Source organism: Lepisosteus platostomus, chromosome 11, assembly GCF_059453375.1.
Source record: "Lepisosteus platostomus isolate fLepPlt1 chromosome 11, fLepPlt1.hap1, whole genome shotgun sequence".
NCBI classification, from domain to species: domain Eukaryota; kingdom Metazoa; phylum Chordata; class Actinopteri; order Semionotiformes; family Lepisosteidae; genus Lepisosteus; species Lepisosteus platostomus.
In genome coordinates this window covers 32,997,226-33,024,505 of record NC_142621.1, presented here as the reverse complement: position 1 = coordinate 33,024,505, position 27,280 = coordinate 32,997,226, and the positions used below count along the sequence as shown (strand labels likewise).

Genomic DNA, 27,280 nt, shown 5'->3' with positions numbered 1-27,280 from the left:
ATATTAGCAGCTGTGAGCCAGCTGGAGCAGATAGGTTTTCCCCCAGTGTTCCCAGAGCTTGATGTGTACCTGGGTGTGACAGAGCTGCCTAGCTGAACACTAGGAATGCAAAGCTGTTTCTTTTTTTAATTGCTCCTTCTTTTCGCTAGTGAAGTAAATTCTAAATTCTACTACATGCCAGCAGCCATATCGCCCTGTAACTGACAATTGGCAACCAGCTGAAGCTCAGCAGTGTGAGCCTGGCCAGTACCTGGATGGGAGACCTCCTGGGAAAGCTAAAGTTGCTGCTGGAAGAGGTGTTAGTGGGACCAGCAGGGGGCGCTCACCCTGCGGTCTGTGTGGGTCCTAATGCCCCAGTATAGTGACGGGGACACTATACTGTAAACAGGTGCCGTCCTTCAGATGAGATGTAAAACCGAGGTCCTGATCACTGATAGCTGATGCTTTATGGTGAGTGTTCTGTCGCACTCTGACTGCTGTCGCATCATCCAGGTGGGGCTGCACATCGGTGGTGGTGGAGGGGATCCCCATTACCTGTAAAGCGCTTTGAGTGGAGTGTCCAGAAAAGTGCTATATACGTGCGAGGAATTATCATTAGCATTTTGTCATTCAGATTTTAGTTAGTTGGAGTATAGCATCAGCCCTGCCTTTCAGACAAAGTTTAGAAATATCCTCAGGCCAAACAGTGTAAACAAGGAGCCCAGGCCACGCTGTGTGTCCTAGCTGTGGCCTGAACAGCGCCTGAGCAACGCCGACGTCTCTGCATGGGGAAAGTCCCTGGCGCGGGGCACAGAGGGGAGGAGAAACCGAGGGAAGGTGACAGCGGGTGATTTGTAAGGGAAGAAGGGCGTCCCGCTGGTGCTGCTCTGGCCAGTGTCCCACTCACCCCCTCCCCCTTGCAGGAGGACGCTGCTAAGCTCCTTGAGCCGACCTGCGCTCTTTTTCCAACTCCAGCGTCTGGAATGTCCATCCCGCGTGAGGCACAAATATCCGGCTGTTAATCTACACGCAATCGATTGCCGCATCCAAGTGTGCGCCAAGGAAAAGTTAAACACGTAGGTCATAACTCAACTGTTGAATCAAGTGGAGTGGAACAGAATAACTACAATCTTAAAAATCTTTTTTTTCCTGGCAGTTTGACGTTTCATTGGTTGGTCATGAATTGAATAAGGTGGTGGGATCAGTATCGCTGTATTCCACACTTAAATTTATTGTTATGCTCTTATTCTCTGTTGGGCAGCATTTTAGGTTTGCTCTGTCTCAGCTGTTGGTAGATGCTTCAGTTTTTCAATCACACTTCTTTTGCTGTTGTAGGTCTAACAGATTCCCGGTGGTACTCCCTGAGATACGTTTGAACAGCACCTACTTATTCACACAGCTACAGTGTTCCCATTAAACAAGCCAAATCCCAGCTTCATTCTGGTATTTCAGTTTCCATTAGCTAGGGATTGCCGGAGTATCGCATTACTGGAGGACTGTTTGTCCGAATTAAATGGGACCTATTCATCATTTAACAGAATCTTGCTGTGTAATGTGCAAGAGAAACGGCTTGGAAAAAAATAAAGTAACTTAACAGCACGTATGTGAAAACTGGTTTCTGTACAGCAAAGCGGTGCTGTCAAAAAGATCGTTATACAATGTAAATTGAACAAAAATTACATTGATATGCCTGGAGCTGGCTGTGTGCATTGTGGGTAGAGCTGGGGAAAGGAACATTAAAAAAAAGATAACTGTGTCAAGCGTAGTTTTTCCATGAGCCACAAGTTCTGTATTGGACAGATAAGAAAAACAATATCAAATACTTCTCCTTATCACCTCATAACTCACATACTTTATGACCGGGCGTCCAAGTAGTGATTAACTTAGTGAGCGGTTTCTCAGCACATGTAGATTTGCCTGGAACTTGAAACTTTGACAAACTAGTACCTTTTAAATGTCCCTGGTTCGGAGTGCATAGAGGCGTGTGAAAGGACCTTAGTAGGTTCAGTTTGTATATACTCTCAGTCTCGGGGTGTCTCTGCAAATTGATCATCAAGGTGTGGGAACTTTCCCGCTCTTCTGTCATCCATTCAGACTGAGAAGAGAAACACGAACCAGAGGACACCAATGGGAACTTTGTGCATTTGCTTTCAAAACCAAGAACAGAAGGCACTTCTTTATTCAAAAGGCAGGGGGGGGTCATGGCACAGGCTAGTTACTAAACAAGCTATTTGGGCCGAATAGCCTTCTCATTTGTAACTATTCTTGCATCTGCTGGCATGCTTCAAATAGACAATTAACACATTTTTACAAGGAAGTCACGGGATAATGGTCTGAAGTTTTTTAGGGCATGATTCTAAGGCCGGTTTGTTTGATCTAAACTGCTTGAAGCTATCCTTCTAGATTGACTTTTAACACTGCCTTGCACTGAAGATTTTAATAAGCATGGTCAAACAACTTTCCATACTGTCTCTATACCGTGGAGTGGGCTATATGAAGTATGAAGATGATACTTTGTCTGCTGACTTCTGATTAAACAAGGTTGGTTTTTTTTCTCTGCAGATCCAGTGGCTTAATAAGTCCATAAAAGGGCTTGTCCTCTTCCACTTGGGGGACAATCAGATTATATGCCCTAGGATGGGACACATGTCCTCTTTGATTACGGTCTTCAGGAAGCTTGTCTTGACAGAAAACAGAAAACTTGAGTCTCAGTGTCATTCCTGGTATTTTCTGGAAGTGCCTGAAAGTGCGGGCCGCCTCTACTGGAGAGGTGCTTCACTCATTCGCTCTCTGCTTGTCTAGATTACCGCAATGTGTTTCTCATTGTCTCCCACATTGCCTTGTTTTGGCAAAGCCGCATATTTCTCATCTGTCTGCATTTTTTAAACATGAACACTTCTAGGACAAAGCATATACTTTTTTTTTTTGCTGGCAGCCCGAATTCTTTAAACATGAAGACACAGGGTCACATGTACTTATTAAAATATAAAACGCAACATCTGCAAGCATACATATGGACTAGCTAATGCAATTAATATTACATGCCGTTAAATGTCACCCTGTCTGTTTGCTGTGGACTGTTGAGGCTTGCGCTGTGCTCTGTTCGTAATGGAAAGTAATGAGGACTCTTTTAAATAGGAAGGTATTTAAAAATAGTTTTATTTTGCGTCTCGTGGTAGTACTGTAGGTGGCAGAGCTGAGTCGGGGCTCCATCTCCTGTCTGATATGTTTGACTTGATAGAAGAGTGGCTGAGCTAGCTGGTTGGAATATACAACTGCCGGTAAATCGCATGTACATAATTTACATCCCCACCAGAATAGAAGAACAGGACTATATCCCTTTTAAATAATTTGATAAATAATTGCTGAGAGTTTGGAGAGGGGGTGACGTTGGGGGAGGGAGAGTAGTTGGCGTGGGGTTTGCATTTAGCTGAAGCACATCAGACCTCTTAAATAGTTTTAAAGATAAGGCCAAATATATTTACATACCACGGCAAGCCAAGCTTCTTGGACAGCACAGACACTTTTCTTGGAATATTTATATTTTGTGCCTTAAAAATACCTTCACTATGTACAGTACCTTTTGAAGGCCTCTTGTGGTACAAATGCATTGATTTCCTTCACATCTGCATATAGCATATTATGAATGTTAGGCTTTGTGTTTCTGGACAGTACCAGCGGCAGCTCATGCCTGCGTGTGCTCGTCTGGGTCCCCCCTGGAGGCTCTGGCAAGGGCAGCAGTAAGTGGAGGGGCTCAGGAAGGTGCGTGTGGCACACCCCCAGCATTGCTGTAATAGTCCAAAGGGTTCCACCTGCACTGCCCCACCCCTCTGCGCCCCACACAGCAGGGATTGTTCAAGCCCCGAACGATCTGGCACTCCTGGTATGCTGATACTCCTGCTTCAGTACCTAGGGATGCTGGTCTTTCCCCTTTGCTTTTCTTGAGTTTACACTCCGTTTTGTAATACTTGGTCCTTCTCTACCTGCTTGACCTTTTCACACTGTTTGACTGGCTTGTTGGGGGTCAGAAGCCATGAGCAGATCATCCTCAAAATCTTGTTTGCATTAGTCAAGTGCCCTTCATAGACTTTCCTAAAAACCTTGACATTTTGCAGTTCTGATTTGTAGTTTTGAGAACAGATGGATATTAATTATCAGGTATTGCTGTGTGAAGATCTAAGGCTGGAAACTGCTATCGGTCTGCATCTGGATACAATTCTTACTTGCAGTCCTGTTGCAGGACGACTGAGAGATCCTCAGTAAAAGGTCATCTTTTCCAGATACAGCAGAGGGGTGGGATGGTTTTTCTCAGGGGTGAGAGGTTAGGGATAGCAATCAGGCACTCCATCCTGACAAAAGTATTCCTTACAAACAGTCACTGGACCTTGAGCTGCATATACAGTACACTATTCACTGAAGAGATTTGTGAAGTTTCTGCGTTATATACAATGAGCATTTGGAGAGGGGCAGGGGCAGGAAAAAGCATTGGGTGCATCTGTTGGTATTGTGGGCCCAGGATGTCTTCAGTCGATGGGCCGGATCATCATTCTCACGGCCTTCAGGGAGTAGAACCCACCCCCGTAGTCGGCCCAGAAGATGCCGTCCTGAAACTTGCTACGGTAGATCCCCCCGCTGTACCACACGCCATTCAAATTGGTCTGGCCGCACGCATTGTACCACCATCCCCCTTTGTGGAAATGAGCGCAGTTACCTGCAGAACAGGAAGGGGTCAGTATCCAAGAGAGAAACATGCCTCTTCAACACAGAGCTAAGTACTTGATCAAGCCTTAGATTTTGCAATATAAGATGTTTGTTTTGAAGAGAGGCCTAACCAAATAGGAAGTTGTGATCATTTGTTCACTTTGGAAAAGGCTACTATACTCATCAGTGATGCATAAGACAGAAATATGTTCTCTGGAGTTATTGTGATTTTGACATTGGAGGAATGCAGAGAAGTGTGTGGATCAGGCCCGTTTTCCTAGTATCCTCACAGAGGGAAGAGACAGGGAGGCCGTACCTGAGAAGACATCCTTGTCACGATCCAGCGTGGTGAATTGTTTGCCGTTGTGGCTGCTGAAGGAGTCGCCGGCGTTACCCTGGTAGGTGCCCAGGCGCAGGCGGTAGAACTCGCTCTCCGGCTCCAAGCGGAAGCTGCTGTATTCAGCATACACCTTCTTCCCCAGCCAGTCCTCCATCTCGATCAGCAGCCTGTAGTCCCCCTGCTTCCCCAGGTTGTAGATGTGCTCCAGGCCCAGCCAGTACTCGTTGTCAATGTTGCCGAACCCTTTCTGAAAGGACAGATGAGTCAGAAAGTATCTCCTTATGGAGAAAAGACAAAGACATCACCGGGAGGTTTCTTAGCAGACTGCTTACTAATTTGTACAACTCAAAGAAAGCCAGAAAAAGCACACAGAAATTCAGAATATAATCAAATGTATTTCATACACTGATTAAAGACGACATGCAGGGACACCACAGCTTGATGTGTGGAAAGACTAAAGAGAACTGGAACACCTTTCTTAGTGTTAGGGTGAGCAATTTTTGTGGACTCGAAAGAGAGCCTTCCTGTGGAACAGGATCTTTGATTTACATTCACCAATAAGCAGTGGAATTTTGGATGTTTAATTCAACAAAATTACGATTTGTCAGGTTCCCGTCAGTATACGGTTACAAATTGGACAGTTGAGCTGAAAGTAAATAGTGAAGTCACTCTAGAAAGTAAAATGCAAGGACTGAGTTGGTTCTTTTGGAAATTTGAAGTCATCTGCTGGCTGGTTCCTCGCTGGCTACTGTGCAAAACGTTCTTCTGCTCAGATAAAAACACTTATTGTATTACAAGTTGATAAACCTGACTTGTTCAGTAAAATGCTGATTTAGACACAGATTAAGTTTTTGTGCACCGTTCTTATTTAAACTGCCAAAACATTTCTTGTGACAAAAAATTCAAAAGGAGACCTGGGGTTTTTGCATTTATTTCCTGAGATTTACAGCCTGTCCATTTTATGCTTTTAGTGATACATTGCAAGTTGCTGTCGGGCATCCCAATCAGCTGCTTAATTACAGTTTTGACTGCGGTTTAGTAAGACCCTGTCGGAAGGAGGAATGGTCATGTTGTTTTTGGCTTTCCGTTTGGGGCTGTGTTGTCATCCTGCCACTGTGGGAGAAATTGAATACTTTCTGCAGATTCGGAAGCCTGTTACGCAGACTTGAACTGGCAAGGCTGGCGTCCCAGTTAGATCTGTGTTTTGGGTCGGGGGCTGCTGGGCCTGTGTGTTTGGGAGTAAGGTTTTTTGTGGGTGTTATGAAAATCCCACCGTGACCACCGCAGTCTACAGTTAACGACCCCTCTAATGCTGCCCATACGTCTGTCAAGGTTTGCAGTCACCTGGATCAGAAAGGTACTTTCTGCCAGCTTTCTCCTTCCGAACCGCGCGGCTTCCATGTGATTACATTGCCCTGGATTGTTAGCCACGGGGGATTTGAGGTTATGCATGTATCCGAGTATGATTTTTGGCCGTGTGTAGAACCTGAGGCAAACCGTTTTAGTATGTGCAGACACTTATAGATCAAAAGCCATCGGGTTCTTTTTAGGATTTGCCCTTTGTGTTAACGGCCAAGACGAGGGTGTTCCAGGTTCAGAAATGCCGACTCGGACCCAGTGAGAACGCTGGACTGGAGCCGACCGGTGTGAGAGACGTGCCCTGCGGCTCGTTCTGCCCTACCTTGTAATTGTCCCAGTTCCTGAAGAAGTTGACGGAGCCGTCTTTCCTGCGCTGGATGACGGTCCAGCCGCCATTGTCCAGGCCGTGCTCGCACCACACCTGCATCAGCCTGTCGCTGCCGTCCGGCTTCAGCAGGTAGATCCCGCTGGTGCTGTGGCCTGCCTGTCGCACCTGGTAACAGTCTCGGAACGGCCCTGCAGGCACACAGAGAGCGCGCGGGCCTCCGTCAGTCAGGCCAGGCCAGGCCAGGCCCTGCCTCCTGCCGGAGCCCCTGTCCCCCCTCCCGCAGGCCCAGTGAACGGGGGTTAGCAAACACTGAGCTCAGGTGGCATTCCGGAGAACAGAGATGTTTCCATTTCGCATTGGTTCATTCACTAAGAATGTGTCACCCCAGATGGTCTTGTGTTTAAATATAATTGAAACGTCTTTTGAGAAGAGATTATATTTGTATACCTTGGATTCTTCATACAAGCTCACTTACAAATATGCATAAAGACCATTAATGAGAACCGAAATGTTTCCATATACTGACGTTTCTTTGGAGCGTAATATTGCTAGAAATAACTCCTTTTATCCGCAGTGTTTAATTAAAAGCTGCTCGTTTCCTTTCACCATGTAAAGATAGCTTAGGAATACCTTACAAAGGTCTTGATATTTGAACTTGCGAGAGACTGTAACTCTTGACGTTCTTGACAGGGAGAGAACAGTGGTTGTAGGCGAGTTCTTACAGTGGTTGGACACTGAGACACCATTCTTATACATGGCACACTTTTATAAAAATCAAGTTTCAGGGCAGCAGTATTGCCATGAAACACGTTTCTTTTCAATTTGACTTTAAAGGTTTTGCTTTAAAAATCTCTTGAAACCCCTCGCATGGCAACCTCTAAGCTTCAGAAAAAAACGCCTTTGTCAGATGGGGGGGTTGATTCAGCTGCGGCTGTAATAGTTCGTCCAGACATTTGAAACCTATTTGCAAAGTATTATTTTAATTATGATTTCTTAATTTATTCCAGCTTCTTAGCCCTCTTATCTCGAAATGAATGTCCGGGAATGGTTTGAGGAAAGAAAGACGTAAAAAGGATCAGTCGCTGATTTGTGTACCAGCATTGCACCAGGGACTGATTTTCTGCTGTTGCACTCACTGCGTTACGAGAACACCTAACCTGTTTTTCTTGGTTACAGACTAATGGAAAGTGTCAGGAATTCTAAATGATGCAAAAAAAAATGTATAGGCTGCTTCGATTTAAAAAAAAAAGTTTTTATCAGTCAGGCACTTAGTTATTTCTATGTAGGCTTGGTGTTACAGTTTAGGACTCAAGATTCTTTCATGGGGCAAACAGGAACTTTCATGTGCTGCTGCACCATTTCTTGTATAACTGTACCTCACAGTAGTGACATCTGACATGAGTAGGACGTATTCTGAACTGGCTTTTCCAGTGGCTCCGTAACAGACTGTGGGGTCTTTTTTCCTGAATATGGTTTCCATTCCGTTTTAATATATCATAAACCCCCAGTCCCCTGGGCCTTGGGAGCTCGCAGCTGAGGTACTTTAGCAGGAGGAGAGTAAGTGTTGATCCTGTAGCTCCGGCATCAGGCTGTATTAGTTTCTATTTTCGTTGGGAAATGCTGCACCTTCCTTTGGGATATTAACACAGCCACGAGCCAGGAACTGAAACCTTCCGTGCCAGCTGTGTGCAACCCAGAATGCTTCTGGCTCTCAAGGCTTTCATGATCTCAGCAAAGACTCTGGCCATTGGACCAGTGCCTCCTCCAGGCTATTGTTGCCTCCACAGGGAAGCACAGTGGGGGCAATGCATTGTTGAAGCCTTATTGGAGTAAGGATACGACCAAACTTCAGCAATGAATGAAGTTTACAACAGAGGACTAACAGCTGGAAATTGTTATTTTACAAATTGTTCTATAGATTAAAGGCCTTCTCCAATCCCACATCGCTGAACTCTAACCACAGCTGGGTTTATGCTGAAATTTGTTTATTGGCCCTCATAAATGCAGTCACTGGCTGGCATTTGTCTCGGTCAAGAAGTCCGAATGAGGACTGACCTGACAGATGTGAGGATGAAGGGAGTGGCCCCTCCCTGGATCAGGTGGAGTGACCTTTCTCAGTGACCAAGTGGGAGTGGTCTGTCTCAGTGGCCAGGGGGGAGTGGTCCCTCCCTGGGGTCAGGTGGGTGTGGCCTAACGGTGACCAGATGGGAGTGTCTCTTCCCTGGGGTCAGATGGGAGTGGCCTGTCTCAGTGACCAGGTGGGAGTGGCCCCTCCCTGGGGTCAGATGGGAGTGGCCTGTCTCAGTGACCAGGTGGGAGTGGCCCCTCCCTGGGGTCAGGTGGGAGTGGCCTGTCTCAGTGAGCAAGTGGGAGTGGCTCATAAGAGCAGGGAACTTTGTTTGCTGTATGTGTTTGGTAGTGTAAGAGCTGTCCTTTCTGACCTCATGAGCAATACAAGAATTTAGAAGACAAAGATAGCAGTGTTTTAGGAAAGGTTGCCCTAGTGTTGCCGCATTCAGTTTTATCCTCCCTTCTGCTAACTTGTCAGAACCAGTAAATTATTACTTTTTTCTCTCTGAATTTGGGGGCCTTCTGCACAGATTTAATTCAGATTTTCTTTGGTGTCCTTACATTTTGTGGAAATTCCAAATCTTTAGCATTCAATCTCAGATTCCAAGGAGACACAAGATTCCAAAAGACACTGCAGGTGTATCTGTAATACACATTGTGCTTGTGTATATAAATAATGGTCAAAGGGAATGTTTTCAGATGACATGATAACCTGCTTTAACCTGAGTATTTTCATGCCACGAAATGGAAGTCACTTTAAAAGCCCTTCATTTTAGAATAACTATGATGTTTGTGAAGATTTAGATAATTCCAATGTTTCTGCATTCCAGAGAGATGGTGTACAACAGAATAAGAAATCAGGCTCACATTTCATAGCAATTTGTTCCAGTTCAGACTTTGTGCAGCAGGATATATAATAGGATAAATACATAAATCTATCTGCTGTATGTAAATCCACACAAGATGTTAGGCATTCCATGTTTCTTTTGAATAAATTTGCATTAAATGGCATTTGGGGTCAAAATAAAATGAAAAGCTTAGATGGCTTTTGTTTTCTCACTTGAATGTTTTTTCAGCAATGTATAGTGCTACTGCAGTTTAAACATTTAGAAACCAAAGTTGCTTGGGTAAAAGCAATTGAATGGCCACATAATCCTGATTGATGCCATATGGGACTGCCCACATGAATCCTATTGGAGCCATATGGGAATACCCATTTTCAGAGTTAATTTTCAGGAAAACTGGAGAATCCAACAGTCTTAAACTACAAATTGTATCACAGAACATTTGGTATACATGTTCTGCTCCAGTAACACACTGGAAACACAATTTAAAAATCGATATGCCAAAAAAAGAAAAGGGGGAAAATATGAAATATTTTACTACTGACCTATTTAATGAATTTATCATCTATTTATGAATTATTTCATAAATGTCTTTTTATACATTTCATAAACTGATTTTGTAAACAGACTTAAATGTGTTTTAGAATGAGTTTTACATCAATGCTAGAAAACTAAGTTAAAAGCTTGTATTTCTAAGGAATGTGTTTTGCGTAATACTGTATATACTGTACCCTTCTGCTTTGTCAGTACAAAATGTGCTGCTGCAGCTTGTAAAACCATTAATGTATCCATCTGCTGTACAATTTACATATTCCTTGCCATTAGAAGATTAGTTAATGGTATAGTAGGATCAAGAATTTATCTTCAGATCTCAGTAAAGTGGGCTAACGGCACTGTCTTTTAAACTGAGTGAGACTGATATCTACTTAGGCTGAATTTGGATATTATCTAAATCAAGCAAAGCAGTTAAATCTTTTCCTGTTTCTCAGTATTTTAACATTGGCAATTTTTATGTACTGCATGTACATGGTCAGATTATGTACATGCAGTGCTCAGAGGACATTCCCAGGCCTATGAGCGCGCCTCTCTCTTGGGAAAGATGAAGGTCCCTCTACGCTGTTTGTCTCTTAGTAATGAAAATAAGATGACTGCCTGGATTAGATGAGCCACTTCTTTTTTGTTTATGCGGCTTGATGCTATTCCAGTGCTGAAAATGTGTAGTTTAGACAAGGCTTGATTACAGAATGGGATTCCCAGTTTTAGGGGGGGAATTCTGTTTGCAAAGTTTTTTTTTTCCCAGAGAAAAAGGAGGAGACATTTAATGAGTGGCTCTTTCCTCTAAAGGTTTTAGCCACACTGAGGGTGAGAGCATACAGTATGGAGCTGTTTAGAGTCTCTAAACAGTGACAGTTTAAACTGAGGATTAGGGGCCTAATGTAAAACCCAGTCCTTCCTAGGCAATAAGTGTTCTTCCAGTGAAGGTGCTGGTTCAGGTAAAAACTAATTCAGAAATACTGTAAGTCTAAACTTTTTTCATTTATCTTTCCAGTTATGTTTAATACCTTTATGATTTTTCCAGAATGTGTTTACGGAACTATTTTTGCTGTTTTAAGGTAGTTAGGTTATTTTTTTTCAGCTTTTACAGAAGAACATCGTTTCTATTGCTAGTGAACTACATTCAAGATCAACTTCTGTTTTCCTAGAGTGCCTTTCCAGATGAAATTGTCTGGAGGTCATTGAACAAGCCTGGGCTTTCATCCAAAACAGTCCAATTGTTTTCTTTGGAGTCTTACAGAAGGTAAAATTGCGATGATGGAGTGAGTGATTAGGTGGTCAGAGCTTCTTTACATCTGCTGAACAATGTATCGCATCATTCCATACTGTAGCTCAGCTTTCACTTATCATCAGCTTCCCTTCAGCAAGGAAAAGTGCTGATGCTTCTCATAGTATATCATGTGTTATGACTGTTATATGGTAATTCTTCAGGTCTGACACCAAGAGTCCTATGTTTTGAATGTAAACACCAATAACTAAAGGAAAACAGTTTTATGGAACTACCAATTCATTTCTCTGGATGTGTTTTTGTCATTATTATTATTATTCACTTTGAGCAGATAGAGAGAGGAGGCTGTTCATTTGGCCTGGCTTTTTTTTGTGTTAGTTTAGTACTGTAGTTTAATTTTAAACTCTGCCCAGCTGTTTCTTGAATGATCCCTAAGTCTGGGCCTCAACCTCCTGTTGGGAAATCTGTTCCACAAACCTACAACTCTTTGTGTAGAAAACATCCACTTCAAAATCCTAAATTAAATCCCATTTAGTTTCTAGCTATGAGCCATGTTAGCCTGAAATAGTCCTTTGGCTAATTTTGTCTATACTCTTTAGTATTTGTTTGCACTTGGATTAAAACTTCTCTCAATTTCATTTGCTCTAGACGGTATCAAAACAAAACAGCTCCCTTAACCTGTCTCCTGGTTAAATGACAATTCCCTGAAACCAGGAATCAGAATTATTCCTCTTCTTTGAACTCATTTAAGGTTATAATTTCTTTGTGGTATCATGACCTAAACGGAAGACAATTTCCTAAATGAGAACTTACTGTTGTAAAGCTTGATTTAAACTCCTGTAATTCAAATTGTGCACATTTTGCTATATACCCATGTGTTCCAAACATTTTTATTCCTTCCCCACACATTCTCCCAGATCCCCATCTTCCTGCTTTGTGATGTGTAAGATGCATGCTGCATGGGCAGATTAGTGCTTAGCGGTGTTCAGTTTTATTTACCAGTTGTCTGGCCAGGCCTTGGATTTTTTTGTGTTTTCCCAGCTGCTGCATGTTTACCATATCCCCTATTTTTCTATCATCTGTGAATTACTACACCAGAATTGAAATCACTTAGACTCATTAAGCAACAGACCTAAAACAGATCCCTGTGGTACACCATTACTTTTCATTATTTCTACATTTGCTCTTATTTTGTTAACCACTTCTTAATCTATATGTTTACATTACCTTGGATTCCTGTGTCTTTTAAATGTTTAAATACCGTAAGTGTGTACAGTTATTAGACAGCTGCTGTCTTCCACAATGTGGAGTTTTGTTAGCATCCGCATGTCATGTCTTACCGTCTGAGCTGAGTGTGCCTATGGGTACGGGGGGGATCCCCAGCGGGCTGGAAGTGGGTGAGGCGTCCATGCGCACCCCCCTGTCCCGAGGGAAGGCCCGATTGGGATCCCTCTGGATCTCGTTGCTGCTGGTGTAGCGGTTGTTGATGGGGATGTTCTGGGGCACCACTTGCACCAGCGGTGGCATGGCAGGCAGGTCCTGGCGAGTGAAGGTGCGCAGGCACTGCTCTTCCAGCATGGTGATGAGCACCGACTGGTTGTTGACCAGCCCAGCCAGCGCCGAGTAGCGCAGCTCGAGCTCCTTGTAGCGGCTGGCGAGGCGCAGCATCTCGGAGGTGACGTTGAGGATGCGGTTCTCCAGCTGTGCGATCTCCAGGGAGTTGTCCCTCTTGCGGATGATCTCGTGCAGCAGCTGCATGTAGAGCTGGGTGACGCGCGAGTTCATGTTGCGGCTCTCCTTCCTCAGCAGTTTCATTTCGTTCACCATGTTGCCGTCCACGTCCACCACCAGCTGCAGGGTCTCGATCTCCCGCCGCTGCTTGGACAGCACCTCCTTCACGTCCGCCAGGTCCATGCGCGTCACCCGATCCTTGTCGGGCTCTGGGCCGGTGGAGTGGGCGCAGATGGGCCCGGTGATCTTCTGCTGGGGGATGAGGAAGGTGTAGGAGCACTTCCTGTTGGCGTCGTCCTCGGCCGCCCGCGCGCTTCTCCTGCGTGATGCTGCGCTAGTCTGTGAGGGCGACGCCCCTCTCCGGCACTCCCCCCAGGTCAGCAGACACAACGTGGCACACACACTCCATGCCGCCACCCTCATTGCTTCCCTTTAGGCCTTCCGCTGCCGTCTTTAGGGGAGCTGATTTCAGGTCCTCGAAGCCTGGAATGGAGATGACACTGGTAAGCCTCAGTCCCTGCGGAGACAGTATGTTGATAAGTTGTAACTGTGCAGTGTTTCAGGGGGCTTCCGGTTATTCTCCCAAACCCATTCCTCACTTAAAAGGTCGTGAATTGAACTGCTTTTATATTCTGTGTGCATTGCTTTTAAAACCAGTTAAAAAGAGTGATTTTAAGGATTAATATGGATAATTAGGGCTGCTTGATATACATGCATTGCTCAGTTATGAGTGTCCAGCACACAAACATCAGAACATCACACATAAGAAACTCCATGAGATATTATGTTAATAACTCTGTGCATACAAGCACCATGCCACATGTGAACAAGTCACCATCTTGGGACCTACTTGCAGGAGCACATGTGCTGTCCATTGCTCGTCTGTGACCTTCCAAGTAAGACCAATGAGCATTCATTCTGTTTGTGAAACAAAAGATGATCCTAACTGACTGATCGTGACGCTGACATATGGATGATCATGGAAAAGGAAAAGGATTAGCTTTACAGCGAAAGTGACAGCCTAAAGCTTTTGGAGACGGGATAGCTGCCGTCACAGATTGGGTAGGTGCTTGGTGCTTTAAGTTGCTCTAAGTGGGGATCAGAATCCATCAACCATATCACACAGAAAAACATGGCATCATCTATTATTTTTCATTGCAGATTAACAATGTTTCAGCTATATTATGAATTAAGTAGAGTTTTGTGGTCTAGACTGGGAAGCTCACCACCGTTTGTATTGAGAAAATGGTTTTCAAGTTCTAAACTTATAAACTCACTTTTCAAACACAACTCCTTTGTAAGTGTGGGGCTGTTATATCAGTCAGTGTAAGCATAATGCGAGAGATGTACTGTTACGTTCTCACCACATTCAGAGCGGTCTTGTAGGTAATGAAGCAGTAAGGAAGGTGTGGTTGGGCTGCCTTGATCTGCAGTGAAGAAGGAAAAGCAGGCTTGTATCCTGACATATTTCCAGGAATAGCAAAGAAAACTGAGCCTAGTACAAACTGATTTGGATACTACAGAAGGCCAGAGTCCAATTCTCCCTGCTTTGACTTTCTTTTTGAGTCTTATAGAACCTGAGTGGGTTGAGTCATGGGCAAGTCACGTGTGTGTGTATATATATAAAAAAAGCTTTTCACTGATGTTTTTAAGGAAATCCTCTTTATCCTAAAGCACTCTCTAACTGCAGACCACAAACCAACCTTTGCCCTTCCCATCTGGATGAACTCTGCATATACAGTACGATAGCTAGCAGTTTTTCTTTGAAGTCTTTCCAGCTAGGCATTGCATCTCAGCGTACTATAGGCTAGTCTGTCTGTCATAACACATTATGGTACTTTATGCTTACGCTGGTATCCGTTCTTTGCGAATTTAACCAGGTATAGCTACTATTATTGGTGTCATTGAATATTCTGCTGTACAACGGCACCAACTCGCGTGCGCTGGTCCTCGTGGCTTGGCTGCAGCCTTGTTTTATAAAGGAGGCAGATTCATTTTCAAATGCCAAGGCTCTCTTTCTTTGGTCTCAGATTTCTTATGTTCAGTCCTGTTATGCTTTCCCTAGGGAGTCTGATCCAATGGCAAAGTTTAAACTTCCATTTGTGTGCCTCATACCCAGATCTGTTTTAATCCGAATTCAACCTGGTTGTCCAGCTTCCGTTTGCGGTGAGACACAAATGTCTAAGAGTCATCTTTTGTTAGCAAGAAACAAAACAGTGTTGCATCGGTACATTCAGAACATGCATTGCAGCAACCAAATTCTTTCCGAGTCCCTCAGAGAGGCTGCACTCCTTATCCTGCTCTGACTGCACGCACTCATGGTCTTCTTTGATCCCCCTCTTTAAACTTGAAGATCACATTTCTTCAACTGTCAGGTCTGCTTTCCATCACCTTCAGAATATTTTGCACATCCGCCCATTCCTCTCTGTAGTTGAAGTCCCTCCCCTGTTTCTGTTCTCATACTAAGGTGCTGTGTGGCAGATTTTTACACTCAATTACAGTTTGCTTAAAATGCAGTTGTCAAAATATAGTATCTTGGAGAAAGGAGTTTTGTCTAATTTGCACTTCTTCTCACCCATGAATATGCTACATGCTCCTTCTTTTCCTTCTCCCTGACCAGTCGACTCCTTGTGTGTTAATCAACCTTCCAGATTACAAGAGGAAGGCTTCTCGAAGTGACTATTGCTTCAACCCTGCTGAACCCAAGACTACATAAGTACCATCTGACACTAAGAATGCTTAGGCTTTTTCGTTTTGAAGAATTTGTTTGAATTTATTTAAATCGGAGTTAATATTTTAAATCCCTTTATGGTTGTGGCAGTGTTTTTCTGTCAGGTCGTTTGGAAGTAAGTGTTTAATCTATATTGTGCTGTATTTGTGAACTTAATTGCACTGTCCAAGAATGTGATAAGAGATTTCCTTTGGCATTGTCCCCGAGACGCAGGATCTTCCAGGAATTAAAGAATGTCAGATGTGCTGCCACAGTAAATTCTCCGTCTTTCAGCAGCACCATACTTTTTTTCCCTTCCCCTGCTGGAGTTCTGAGGAATGTCTAAAAGATATTGCTGTCTCTCTTCCACTCTTCCAGAGCAAGTGTGTTCCAATTTTTTTGGAAATCCACACTTAAGACTGGACTTCTGGTTTAGGAGCTCGAGAACAAACCTTTTGGTTTCAATGCAAAATTAATGTTTCCATTGCTGCAATACTTTTTTCTTTTGAACAATGTAAAATTAATATGAGTAGTAAAGGGACAAAAATGCTAGTTTCTCGCCAGTTCTTGTGATTGAATCCATTAACTTTTATACAAGCTCTGTAGAAAATCTGTTTCATGAGACAAAGGTGCTCTTGTTAACTATTAATCTGAATCAAACCCCAAAAAGTATGATGTAGAGCAATAGATATCCAGGTCGCTGAACAAAGCAAGGGACCGGTGCTCCTGGCTGGACTTGTTTTGACATCTGTGGAAAGAACAGTGTGCTAGATCAAACTCATTTTACATAAGAACATTAGTAATGTGGAATGTAACCCCTTTTTTTTAATGTAATGACTTTCTCTTCAGCAGTTCTTTCTGGCTGTGGTGCATGGTATGCTTAATTGGCATGGGCAGCATAATGGATGTTAATAGACAGTGTGTCAAAAGGCTGATGGGCCTTTCCAAACTTGTTGGCACAAGTATCTGCGCAGAAAACACCATTAGAATTCCTAGCAGATGTTGCATGCCCAGTCCGAGCCAACTCTTAACCACAGAAAAGGAGCCAGAATGAGGCTTGTCAAATCCCTGTCACAGAAGACTGAAAGAAAGCATTGCGCTCTAAAGTTAAGTCTGTACAAATAAGTGGTCCAGTTTCCTACAATGCCAATGAGGAATGCGATATCAAAATGTCACAAAATGGCTGAGAATCATCTTCTGTGGCAAAATAATTCATCTGTAAACACCTGTGAGTTTTAGTAGCGAACTCTGATGATTGCAATTTTTTTGGTGTCAAAACAGGTAAGTGTTCTGAACCTATGAGTTCAAGAACATGCGTTCTTCCTCAAGAGTGTCTGACACTTAACAGCATGTTATCTGTGATGGTGTATAAAGGTCAGCCTCTCCCACTCCAACTGTCTGCCTGTCATATAATGTAATGTCCTGAACAACAGAGCTGGGCAAGGAAACCAGCCCAGTGCTTACTGAGTCACCCAGGGCTTTGAACTCCACATATCCCTATCTCTGGTCTACCACTGCTCTAATTGTGAATGGTGTGTTCTTAGCTAGTGTGCTTTGCTTGATGAAACAGTATTTTGTTGTTATATTTATAATTCTTCATGCCATGCCACCTCTCTGAAATTGCATCGGTACACATACCAGAGATAAAGGGTCCGCACAACTGTTTTGTTCTCTATACCTTGAATATTGCAAGTCGGTAAGCTGGTACTGGACAGCTGGGAGTACAACTAATGATTAATGAACCTAAGATACTAAGAACTAACTACATTAACTCGGTTTTGTCAGTGGCTTCAATGAAAACCCTGTGCATTTGTAAATAGCTGGAGTTTATTTAAAAATTTTCACAGTATGATTTGAATTTACTATTTTTGGATTTTGGAATATGTAGCTCATAATAGTGGCTTGGACCGCCGGGATGATCCCACAGCGTCACCGAGTTGTGGTTGTGGCACTTGTCTGGTTTCTCAAAACAGCAAGATGGAGATTTCTGCACGCCTCAGGATATTTAAAGTAATTTCCTTGGGAACACATTGCACCCCACCTCTGCTGAGCTCAGCTTCCCGAAATGTGTGTACAAGGAAAGCTTAACACGGATACCATCTGTCACGGATAAGATCTGCTCTCCACTGTCGTTCATCGCTTCCTCATGTTCTCTGGCCGGGGTTGTTTGTCAAACTCTGGGGCAAAGAGTGGAAGAGCTCCAGAGGTGAGCCCGACATTGCAATGCAAGACAACATTTGTTTGTTTATTTGCATATGGCCATTATGGGTTTGTCAGAAGTGTAAATCCAGGGGTTTGTTCCCCCCCCCCCCCCCCCAAACTGTCTATAGGTGTGATGTGTATTGCAGTTATGAAGGTTATCCAGCCGTGAAGGTCTGTACACAGTGGGTCAGACCACCAGCAGACGAGCTTGATGAGCTGGGTGTTGGTCAGGAGTGATGTGATCAGAGAGGGAAGCAGGTCTTTGAGGAGGTCGAGGCCCATAACGGGGATAGAGTGCAGAATACCGGAGACTGCAAGCACCAGATCACGGCAACCAGAGGGGTGGAACTATGCAGGGTGGCGCATTTGCCACCCTACTTACACGGTCAGCGCAGTCCTGACTAAAACTCTAATTGGAAATAAGGCAAGGTCTTCTCTCGGAAAAGGGATAGTCTTGAGCCTCGAACTTCACAACTGCTGCATGGATTTAAGCAAAGTTGCATTCTGTAAGATACCACTGTGGTGCAAGAGCTGGCTTTAAAGAGCAATTGTAAATTCCTAGTACATTTAATATTAGGAGATGTATCTTAAGATGGGTTTGTATAGAGGAATGTCAAGTGAACAGAAATGACCTGTTCATAACTAACAGGCTTTTGGAATTCTCGCTTTTGAATATTGTATTCATTGTAATTCATTCCTCATGTCCTTTTGATTGGTGTCCATTCCTCAGTTAATGTGCTTTCTATTCATAGTTCTTGGGCCCAAGTTAAAGGCATGTTGTATGTGTCATCAAAGTTAGGATTGTGACCATCAGTGTGGGGTAGGAATGATTAGTGTTTTGTTTAGTAATTGCCACCCAACAGCAAACATTTCTCCTAGTACTGTGGAAACTGCTGATATTAATGCTGAGACTTACTCAACACATCTGGCCTTCAGCTTTTCAGAAAATCGGTCCAAACATCGTGACGCATAAAAAACATTCATCACGTCTGGTTTAAAAAATAGCCTTATGTCTAATATTATATTGTGATCCGCTACCATCCTGTTAATAATTTCATGTAGAGAATCATTGTTTTTAATGAACACCCACCACAGATGCAGTTCCTTTTTTGTGCAAGTTTAAATATTTCAGAAGATTTTTTTAATTAAATCTCAGTGCATCTCATTTCAGTGCTGGGAAGTCGAAATGATGCATTAAAAGGCAGATCAGCCTTTGTGTGAAGGAGGGCAGTAAATGTGTATGTTCAGCACTCTAATTGTGATGAAGGGCCCTTTATTGCATACTTAAGCATCCATCCATTAATTTTCTAACTCAAGCATGCTAACGCAATTAATTAATTCAAATGCAGGATGAAGGGCTGGGAAAGCCAGCAGCAAAGAAGCTTCGGGCTGGAAATGTATAGATGCTGAAATTTAGTGCAGAAAGTGAGAATCTGTGTCTCAGAATAGATTTTGTTCTTTTAATGTCCCATTAGGATCCAGTAGTGCATTTGTGAATTACTAGTGTGAAGAGCCTTGACTCTACTGTACAAAACATAATTGGAGCTGGAGCCTCTGTGCTCTGTTGTCACATAATGATAATGGATACGATCCCTGGGAAAAGGTGGAAACAAATGGGTTCAGATTTAAATGAAATATGCGAGTCGTTGAAGCTGCATTCTTGGACATGTGTTGTAAAGTTGTGCAACATCATTGATTATGAAAAAAGGTGCCGACCTGATGGCAAATCACTTTGCCACAGCGAGTTGCAATTGAGAAAAAAGAGCTTTAAATATTATGGCAGTGTTGTCACTTGCAATGTACATCTCTTTTGTGGAAAAGTGTAATTACCATTAATTGTAACCAAGGCCTTTGTTGTTGTTGTCCATTTTAGTTTGGTTGGTTTCCACAAAGAGGATACAGCTACTGTGCTAACACATTGCCTTTAGTCACGACATGTAGGCTCAACATTGCGACATGTAGAGAGACTGACAAATCACTAGAACACGGATTCATGCTAAACACATGGATTCTTCACAGGAATGAAGAAAAAATAACTCTTGGCGACAACTGAGAGCGCAGATAATCTGATAATTGGTCCTGTCTGCTATAGTATCTATTTTCTGCAAATCCAGTTTGTTGAGTATCCAAGACTATATTAGAATGTGCTCAGTATAGTACATTAGGTGCTTTCTCACTCCACTTAGTTAGAACTCTTATAATGTGCTTTCTGTGAAGGACCGTAGCTGAACTAGAAAGATACCTTCAGTATACTGTACCTGTACCTGTACAGTTTGGAGAAGAGCAGTTCTGATCTGTTAAGTGACAATGGCCTAGTTTACCTAGACCCTGAAGCCGGCCCATTGATTTAGGTGTGAGATGGTGTCTGAGGGACCTGAGAGAGATGAATAAATATAGAGATGTACAGTAAGCTACAGAAAACTCAACCTGCAGCACTAGACTACATCATGACCTGTGTAACTTGTTTAATGGATGTGTATTTTAAGTTTAAAAATGATTTGTTCTTTTCGGATCTTCCAGTTGGAAATTGCTTGTTGTGTATGCACTCAACGTATCGCTGCAGCTCTCACGCCAAGCTCCTAGGTGCCTGACAGGCTGGTGCATAGCAGGCTGTGGATACCAGGGTCCAAGCAAAGCCAGCCAGCCAGCCCCGGTCAAGCTCAGCCAGTCACGTCATGCAGAGACTTCTGGTCACAGTTTGCTGTTGATGGACCTCAGAAGCAGGCTGGTTATGTTTGAGCCGGTGTGTTGATAATGTAATCCAGTTGTAAGTTATTTCTTGTTTTATCTATTTTTTAATTGGTGTTAGTCGGTAGCAGCTACTCTTGCGACAGGAGTTTGTAGGATATTGCTTTATTGAATGTCATGTATTAAATAACTTGAAGCTCTGAGTTTAAAGAGGAACAAATCTGAATCAAAGAGTTGCCTATTTGAACTACTTAAAATAATCTGCATTTTGTAAGGCATTCGGTCCTTGGACCAGATATCTTTTTATCTGTATCTGATCACAGTAATGGCTCCAGTATTATTTTTTAGAATAACAAGGTGTACTTTATGTTGGAAGGGAAATGTTAAAACCTGTTGCTAATTTCTTTACAGAATGCTACTAAAACTCTTCAACACACATTTCCAATTAGCTGGCTCTGGAAGGTTTTTTTGTTTCTTTAACACATGGCAACTTCAATTGTTCTTTCATTAGCAAACCTGTCTTTGACATATTGTTCTACACATTTCAGTTTATTTTTTCATCTATTTTAACACAGCTTCCATCTACAAATTTTGGAACATAAAATAGTCATCTAACTGAAAGAAGTCCTGTGTCTGGAAATGCTTTCATCAGATTAAGTAATGTTGAAGTCATCTAAAGAAATTACTTTTGGCTTTGCAGTGCTTCTTTCTTAGAAAGGTTCTGATGAATTCATATTGGTTTCTTGAAATTGCTAATCGTGCAGACGTGTATTTCCTCGCACAAATAGATTTGCACAAACACACACTGTAATTAATCGCTGTCATGTCATCTTCCCCGTCAGTTTGTTTTGATAAACACACTGGTGCTGTGAGGGACCTGTGGTTGCTGGTGTCTCACTGAGCCCCTGTGTCTGGATTAGGCTGGCTGCAGGATCTAGTGCTATGCTTATGTATTTTACTAATTAAACTGCAAATGATTTCCAATGCAAATAAGATGTGACCTGTGAATTAGCTCGCATTATACTGCATTAATGTTGCAGCAAAGCATCTCTTTTTGTAGAAAACGTGCTTTTCTCTTTTTTTGGTTTGCAGTATTTATTTCACGGCTGTGTTCGTGATATCCGGGACATCTGTGTGTCTTGAGTTGGGCAAACATTCTGAAATTCATCATTTGGAAATGAAAGGAAAAAGCACTAATAACCTAAGGTGTCAGTTACAGGGAGCACCCTGGATCCCCGTCCCAGTAAAACAAACATTTCCACTTCCGTGCCTGCTGTGGAGAGTGGTTTCCAAGCACAGGGCTAGCAGTGTCCCTTCTTAAAGACCTCTTTGGTCAGATAGTGGATACACTACTGCTTAATGCAGTGGGACCATAGTCACAGTGCTGGAGTCTGGGCTAAGATAGTGAATTATATCATAAAGCCTTTTAATACAAGTTCTAAAAAGCAGTAATAAAAGTACCATACCCCAGTATACTGGCAATACTATTAATCTTGTTGTTGACAATAACGAATTGGGAGGTCACATCCCCTAAAATAGTTGTGCCCTGCTTGCTCTCAATTCGGGTGGTGAGTAGTTGAGACTGTCGTATTCTGGATGTCAGGAGCCCGTTCTGGCCTGGCCTGTGGACTGTGAAGCTCCCCAGCCATCACTCCTGTTATTGCTCTCTTGATATGAAAAATAGGAGGACTTATGAGATGGATCCTAGACTGGGCTTGCATTTTATTCAATGCCTTTTGGCTCCATATACTTTTTTGTGCTATTAGTGTGGTCAGTCAGTTTTTTTCACATACTGTTCAGTGTTGTAGGCATTAAAGTCATTATTATTGCCCACAAGTTTTTTCCATCTTTCCCGACATTTGGACTGGCCCTTGAAAGGCACACAGCTTCTCAGCAGGGTATGCGCTGTCTCCTTTGGACTTGTGGAAGGAGGAGGTGAAGAGACACTGTCTCCAGTGCTGTCTTTAAGGGGATGAGGTGGGTACTGGTGCTAAGAATAGAATCAAGTACAGCATGCAAGCTCCAGTGCCAAAGCATTACATTAGTCTGCTCTAGGCATTTACACATGCATGAAGTCGCTCAGTCTTTTCTGCTTTAAACTCCTTCCATGGGGTAAGCAGTTCAATTTTCCATTGCATTTTTTCTGCACCTAGATAGTCCTGGCTGTCCCCATATTGCATTTGTTTTAGACAGAGCCACACTAAATGGTAAACTTGCTTTCAGTTTTCATTTAGAGAGCATCCCTTAATGAGAGTGAAAAAGGATCTATTCTGGAATTACAGTATACTAAGAGTTTTTTTTGTTGATTTTATTTTGCCTGACTAACTGCATCACTGTATCTTAAGCCACTACTGGATGACTGTGTTAAATAATTCAAATTTTGGAACAGTTTTCCGAATCTGTCATCCATACTGCAAAAATATGGCAGTTTCAGAGGAGTGAATCATAGAGGAGTCTGGCGATCATCAGTGTGAGGATGCACCTGCCTTTGAGATTTCGAGGCTGTCTGTTTAAGTTATCAGGACATTTAAGAGACCTTCTTTTCTCAGACAGGCTTTTCACAACATTCTCTTTAACAGCATCTGAAGCATCTACTAAGCATCACAGAAACTGCAAAGAAACTCAACCCATCAGTTCTTCTCTTGGTCTTAGTTACTAAGCTTAAGTCACCATCTTTTCTACAACAAATGCAATAGCATTCCTAAAGTACCTTAACATCATAATACCCTTTGTTTTATTGTTGTCTGCAAAGACTGCTGTCTTGGCCAGATGTTATCTGAAGTAGCACATACTGTATGCTGTTTAGCCCTTATCTCTTGCAGTCTGAAGTGAGTAAAAGAAGTGAGCGTTTGAAAAGCTTCAGTAAAAACACTACAAAGGCACTTCAGTTGTTCGTTGAGATCAGTTCACTCAGCCTTTTCAGGTACGTCTTTTCTGGACTGCTTCATTTATAATCTTTTTCATTTCTGCTGCCAAGACCATCGTTTTCCTCTTGTTTTCTCACGGTTATATACAGACAGCTGCAGTGCCATTTGCTTTGATTAGTTCTAACTGTGAATACAGCTATGTGGTGGCTAGTAGTAATAATGGTTGGAGTATTATCATAGTAATCATAGTACTAAGGAGGTTGGGGCTTTGTGGTGGACTCAGTAAAATTCAGAATGAGAAGACAAGGTCAGGTCTATCAACCTTATCCATAGAACTGCAAATTTGAGTTACTTGCTTTAGTCTCCAGTCTCCATGGAGGGTTTGTTTAGTCAGGTTAAATTTGTGGTTGTGAAATTGTGGTAAAACAGCCGCCTTTTCACAATTAAGATTTCATTTTTTTTATGGTCCTGAAGGTCTTAATGAAAATCTGCTTTTAAAAATATACAAACCTACTTTCTGAAACTGTGGCGTCAGAGCTGTATGAAGGAAATTCTATTTGTAGTGAGAAGAACTGGTAAGACTACGGCAGCCACAGAAAAAAAAAACTTATTATCTGCGGGGGAAACTACCGTGAACCCAAGGACATGAAATAAATCTGGTCACCAGTGATTGTCCATGGAAAACACTACAGGGCCCTCAGTGCTCCTGAAACTCCTTCAGATTCTTCAGAAAATCAACAGGAGTCTGTTATGGCTAATGTCCCCTCCCTGGAGTTTTGTTTAGAATAGTGCCTCCTTCGGTCTCAAGCCCCAACATGTTTAAGGGGGGATCATTCAGCTTGTTCTGAAGTCTGCCATTTAGGAAAAAGATTTTTTTTTTTGCTGCCCTTGTCTAAACTAGGAGCTTTATTCTATGACTTTAAAAAAGTTTAAGTCATGAAAGTTCTCTCCCTCAAGAGCAGACAAGAGTGACTTCAGTTGTAAAACTCATTTTAATACTGACCATACATAATTAATCTTCTAATTCTGGTTCTAGCCACAATGAAGAACATGTGTTCATCGGGGTGGAATAAATGGAGCCCCGATTTACTGAGCTTATGTACTACTGTTTAAGTCCCATTGGTTCTGGAGAAACCGAAAGAAGAAGAAAGTTTAGTCTGTTCTTGAATAGGTCGTTTTTTTCGTACTCACATTCTGTCTTTCTAAATGAAACGACCCATTTTTATCATTTTTAAAGGCAATCTTAACGCACCGCAGACTCTGTTTAAAAGCTCCTGGAATCCTAAAGCGTACTGTACGTCTCTCCCGACACCCACCTTGCCTCCAGCCCAGGTCCGAAAGAGTCGGGTCCGCTCCCGCCTTCAGTCTGCGGCTCCAGGCGGCGTGAGCTTGCTCCCGAGTGGCATGTGTGCTAGTCGCATGCTGTCCCCAAATCCATCGAGTGCGGCGTTTCAGGACAACATCGGCAAGGCTTGTGGAAAAACCCCAATCCAGAGCCAAGTGAAGGTTTTCTCAGGGGTGCCTGTCCTGCGGCGGGGCTGTGACTGTTCCCTGGCGATGGCCTTATCGCGGCGCGGCGCTGGGCACAGTGCAGGACAGCAGCCGGTGCTGGAGAGTGACCGGGGCTTTCTGGGATTCCTGTGTTGTCTCAGGCTGGGAGCAGAGGGTGGGTGGGTTTAACTGTCCAGCCCACCTCTGATGTCACCGCTTCTGACATCGCTCCTGGAGGAGACTAAACAACAAACTCCTCCTCGAGTTTCACATCGCAAATTCCTGCTCGAAGAAAAAAAGAATCGGAGAGGGAAAGGAGAAGAAAAAAAACCCTCAAGAGTTTTTCACAAGGAGGGCCTGTGCTGAGGGAGGGAGACTGTGGGGACTGTTTTCTTTACTGGGCGGGTGAGAACTGAAAGCTCCTGGAAGGTCACCACTGGAAGCCCTTGGCTACAGCCTGTACAGGCTTGCTTTGAGCCCACACACTCCACACACACACACACACACACACACACACACACACGTGCCCTCACACAATGATGAATGCGTCTCCTTTTCCTTATCTATAGCGCAGCTTGGCACCATTATTGCTTATAATCCCATAAGGCTTCACTAACATCACCTGGAAAGTGTTCGTCCTGTCTCGCAAGACTTGCCTTCCTTACTGGGTTGATGTTAAAATGAGGCACGTCTCATTTGTAAAGGTTTTCTAGACGCTGTTTTACATGTACAGTAAGTCCAGGAGGCTTTGGTATGGCTCTGTTCCATGTGAAGGTCTGTTAGCCATTGCAGATTTGTTTGTGTGTGAAAACAGGGAAACGCATACAGCAGACGCAGCCTTTGATGTTTACAGGATCTGTACACTAAGTCTCACAGGAGGTGACCCCATCTTTTTTTAGGCTTTTATTTTTTGCATGTAAATGCCAGAAAAAAAATTGGTCCTAAAAAATATTTTTTATGGGTGACCTTTTTTGACAAATAGTTTTGTTGTTGTTTTAGTTTCCTCCCCGCTCCTTTTCTTTCCACTCGCATTCTGCATTCCAGTATATACGTTTTTTCCTGTAGAAACATCCCAAAAGAACTCCGCGCCAAAACTGACAGATCCTATTAACAATAATCAGTTTCTATCAGTCCATCTGATTTTACCCCAGGGGTCGCAGGCAATCCAAATAGATGTGCCTCAGGTATTTAAAATGTTTGATCTCATTTTGCTAAACCTGTATATTTTAATGTATGATGTTTAAATAAGAAAAACTGAATGACTTTACCAGTCTAATTTGTTTAATAGCCTTTGTGCACTGTGCACAAAGAATGGGCCCAACAGTTTGGTCTCCTCCTTAACTCTTCCTGCAGGTGTCAGTAGAGAGCTAGTTTGGGCCGTGCTGGGCGTGGAAACTAGGCACGAAAGGTTGCATCCCTCAAGACAATGCCCACAAATGCCTACACGTTGACAACAAAATAAATATACCCAAAAAAAAACCGCTGAAGTGACTCACAGTTTGCCAGAAACGCGCGCTTCCTCATGTTGTGACTTTGTTTTCCGACAAGGGCTGGGCTCTATCATTCAGGGGCTCGTGTTACTCGCAGGACGAATTCCCAGAAATCTGCAAGATGTCAGTCCCTGGCCCCAGTCCCAGGAGCTCTGCGGCAGCGGCTCCGGCTGAACTGTGAGCCTTGGGTCATCCGAGCACTTCCCGGGCCTCTGAACGCTTTCCAAGCCACCAGAAAGTCACCACAGTCATCTGCGTGGTTTGGACACCACAGAATTATATCTCCCCTCCTGGAGAGCTTTACTTTCTCCACTCATTGCCGGCTGCAGAGTGGTGAAACGCAAGCTGCGGGACAGGTTGTCTTTCAGCCTTGTTTGTGCACAGCTGAGAGCTGATCTGAAAATATTTAATGCTATGTACTGTATATGTTTGTACATTATGTAATGTATACAGTTACTTAGTAACTATATGTGGACTTGTAGTAGTAGTAGTAATAATAATAATAATTGCTTATACTTATATAGCTCTTTTCTGGACACTCCACTCAAAGCGCTTTACAGGTAATGGGGACTCCCCTCCATCACCCCCAGTGTGCAGCCCCACCTGGATGATGCAACGGAAGCCATAGTGCGCCAGAACGCTCACCACACACCAGCTATTAGTGGGGAGGAGAACAGAGTGATGAAGCCAATTCAT

At 43.2% G+C, this 27,280-nt stretch overlaps 2 protein-coding genes across 10 annotated transcripts in view; one reads left to right on the top strand and one right to left on the bottom strand.

Moving 5' to 3' along the window:
• Window positions 1-27,280, top strand: part of ralgps2 (Ral GEF with PH domain and SH3 binding motif 2) — a 112,497-nt gene that overhangs the window by 58,175 nt on the left and 27,042 nt on the right. The gene's annotated exons all lie outside the window — the stretch shown is intronic.
• angptl1a (angiopoietin like 1a) lies at window positions 3,123-25,327 on the bottom strand. 2 transcript variants are annotated; one of them, XM_088599289.1, is made up of 5 exons: window positions 24,920-25,327; window positions 12,746-13,653; window positions 6,702-6,895; window positions 4,997-5,267; window positions 3,123-4,690 (listed from the first exon to the last, which is right to left on the bottom strand). In XM_088599289.1, exons 2-5 carry the CDS (start codon window positions 13,557-13,559, stop codon window positions 4,503-4,505), a joined length of 1,467 nt encoding a protein of 488 aa, XP_088455415.1. In that variant the 5' UTR covers window positions 13,560-13,653; window positions 24,920-25,327; the 3' UTR covers window positions 3,123-4,502. The 2 variants fall into 2 exon arrangements, with proteins under 2 accessions (XP_088455415.1, XP_088455416.1); XM_088599290.1 differs by having other exon boundaries at window positions 12,746-13,619.

Excerpts from the sequence above, each read along its gene's own strand:
- angptl1a (XM_088599289.1), bottom strand. The coding sequence starts at position 13,559 with ATGAGGGTGGCGGCATGGAGTGTGTGTGCCACGTTGTGTCTGCTGACC. Across the intron at positions 6,896-12,745 it reads AGGCACACTCAGCTCAGACG|GGCCGTTCCGAGACTGTTAC; the intron begins GTAAGACATGAC and ends GTGTGCCTGCAG. Across the intron at positions 5,268-6,701 it reads GGAACTGGGACAATTACAAG|AAAGGGTTCGGCAACATTGA; the intron begins GTAGGGCAGAAC and ends CTGTCCTTTCAG.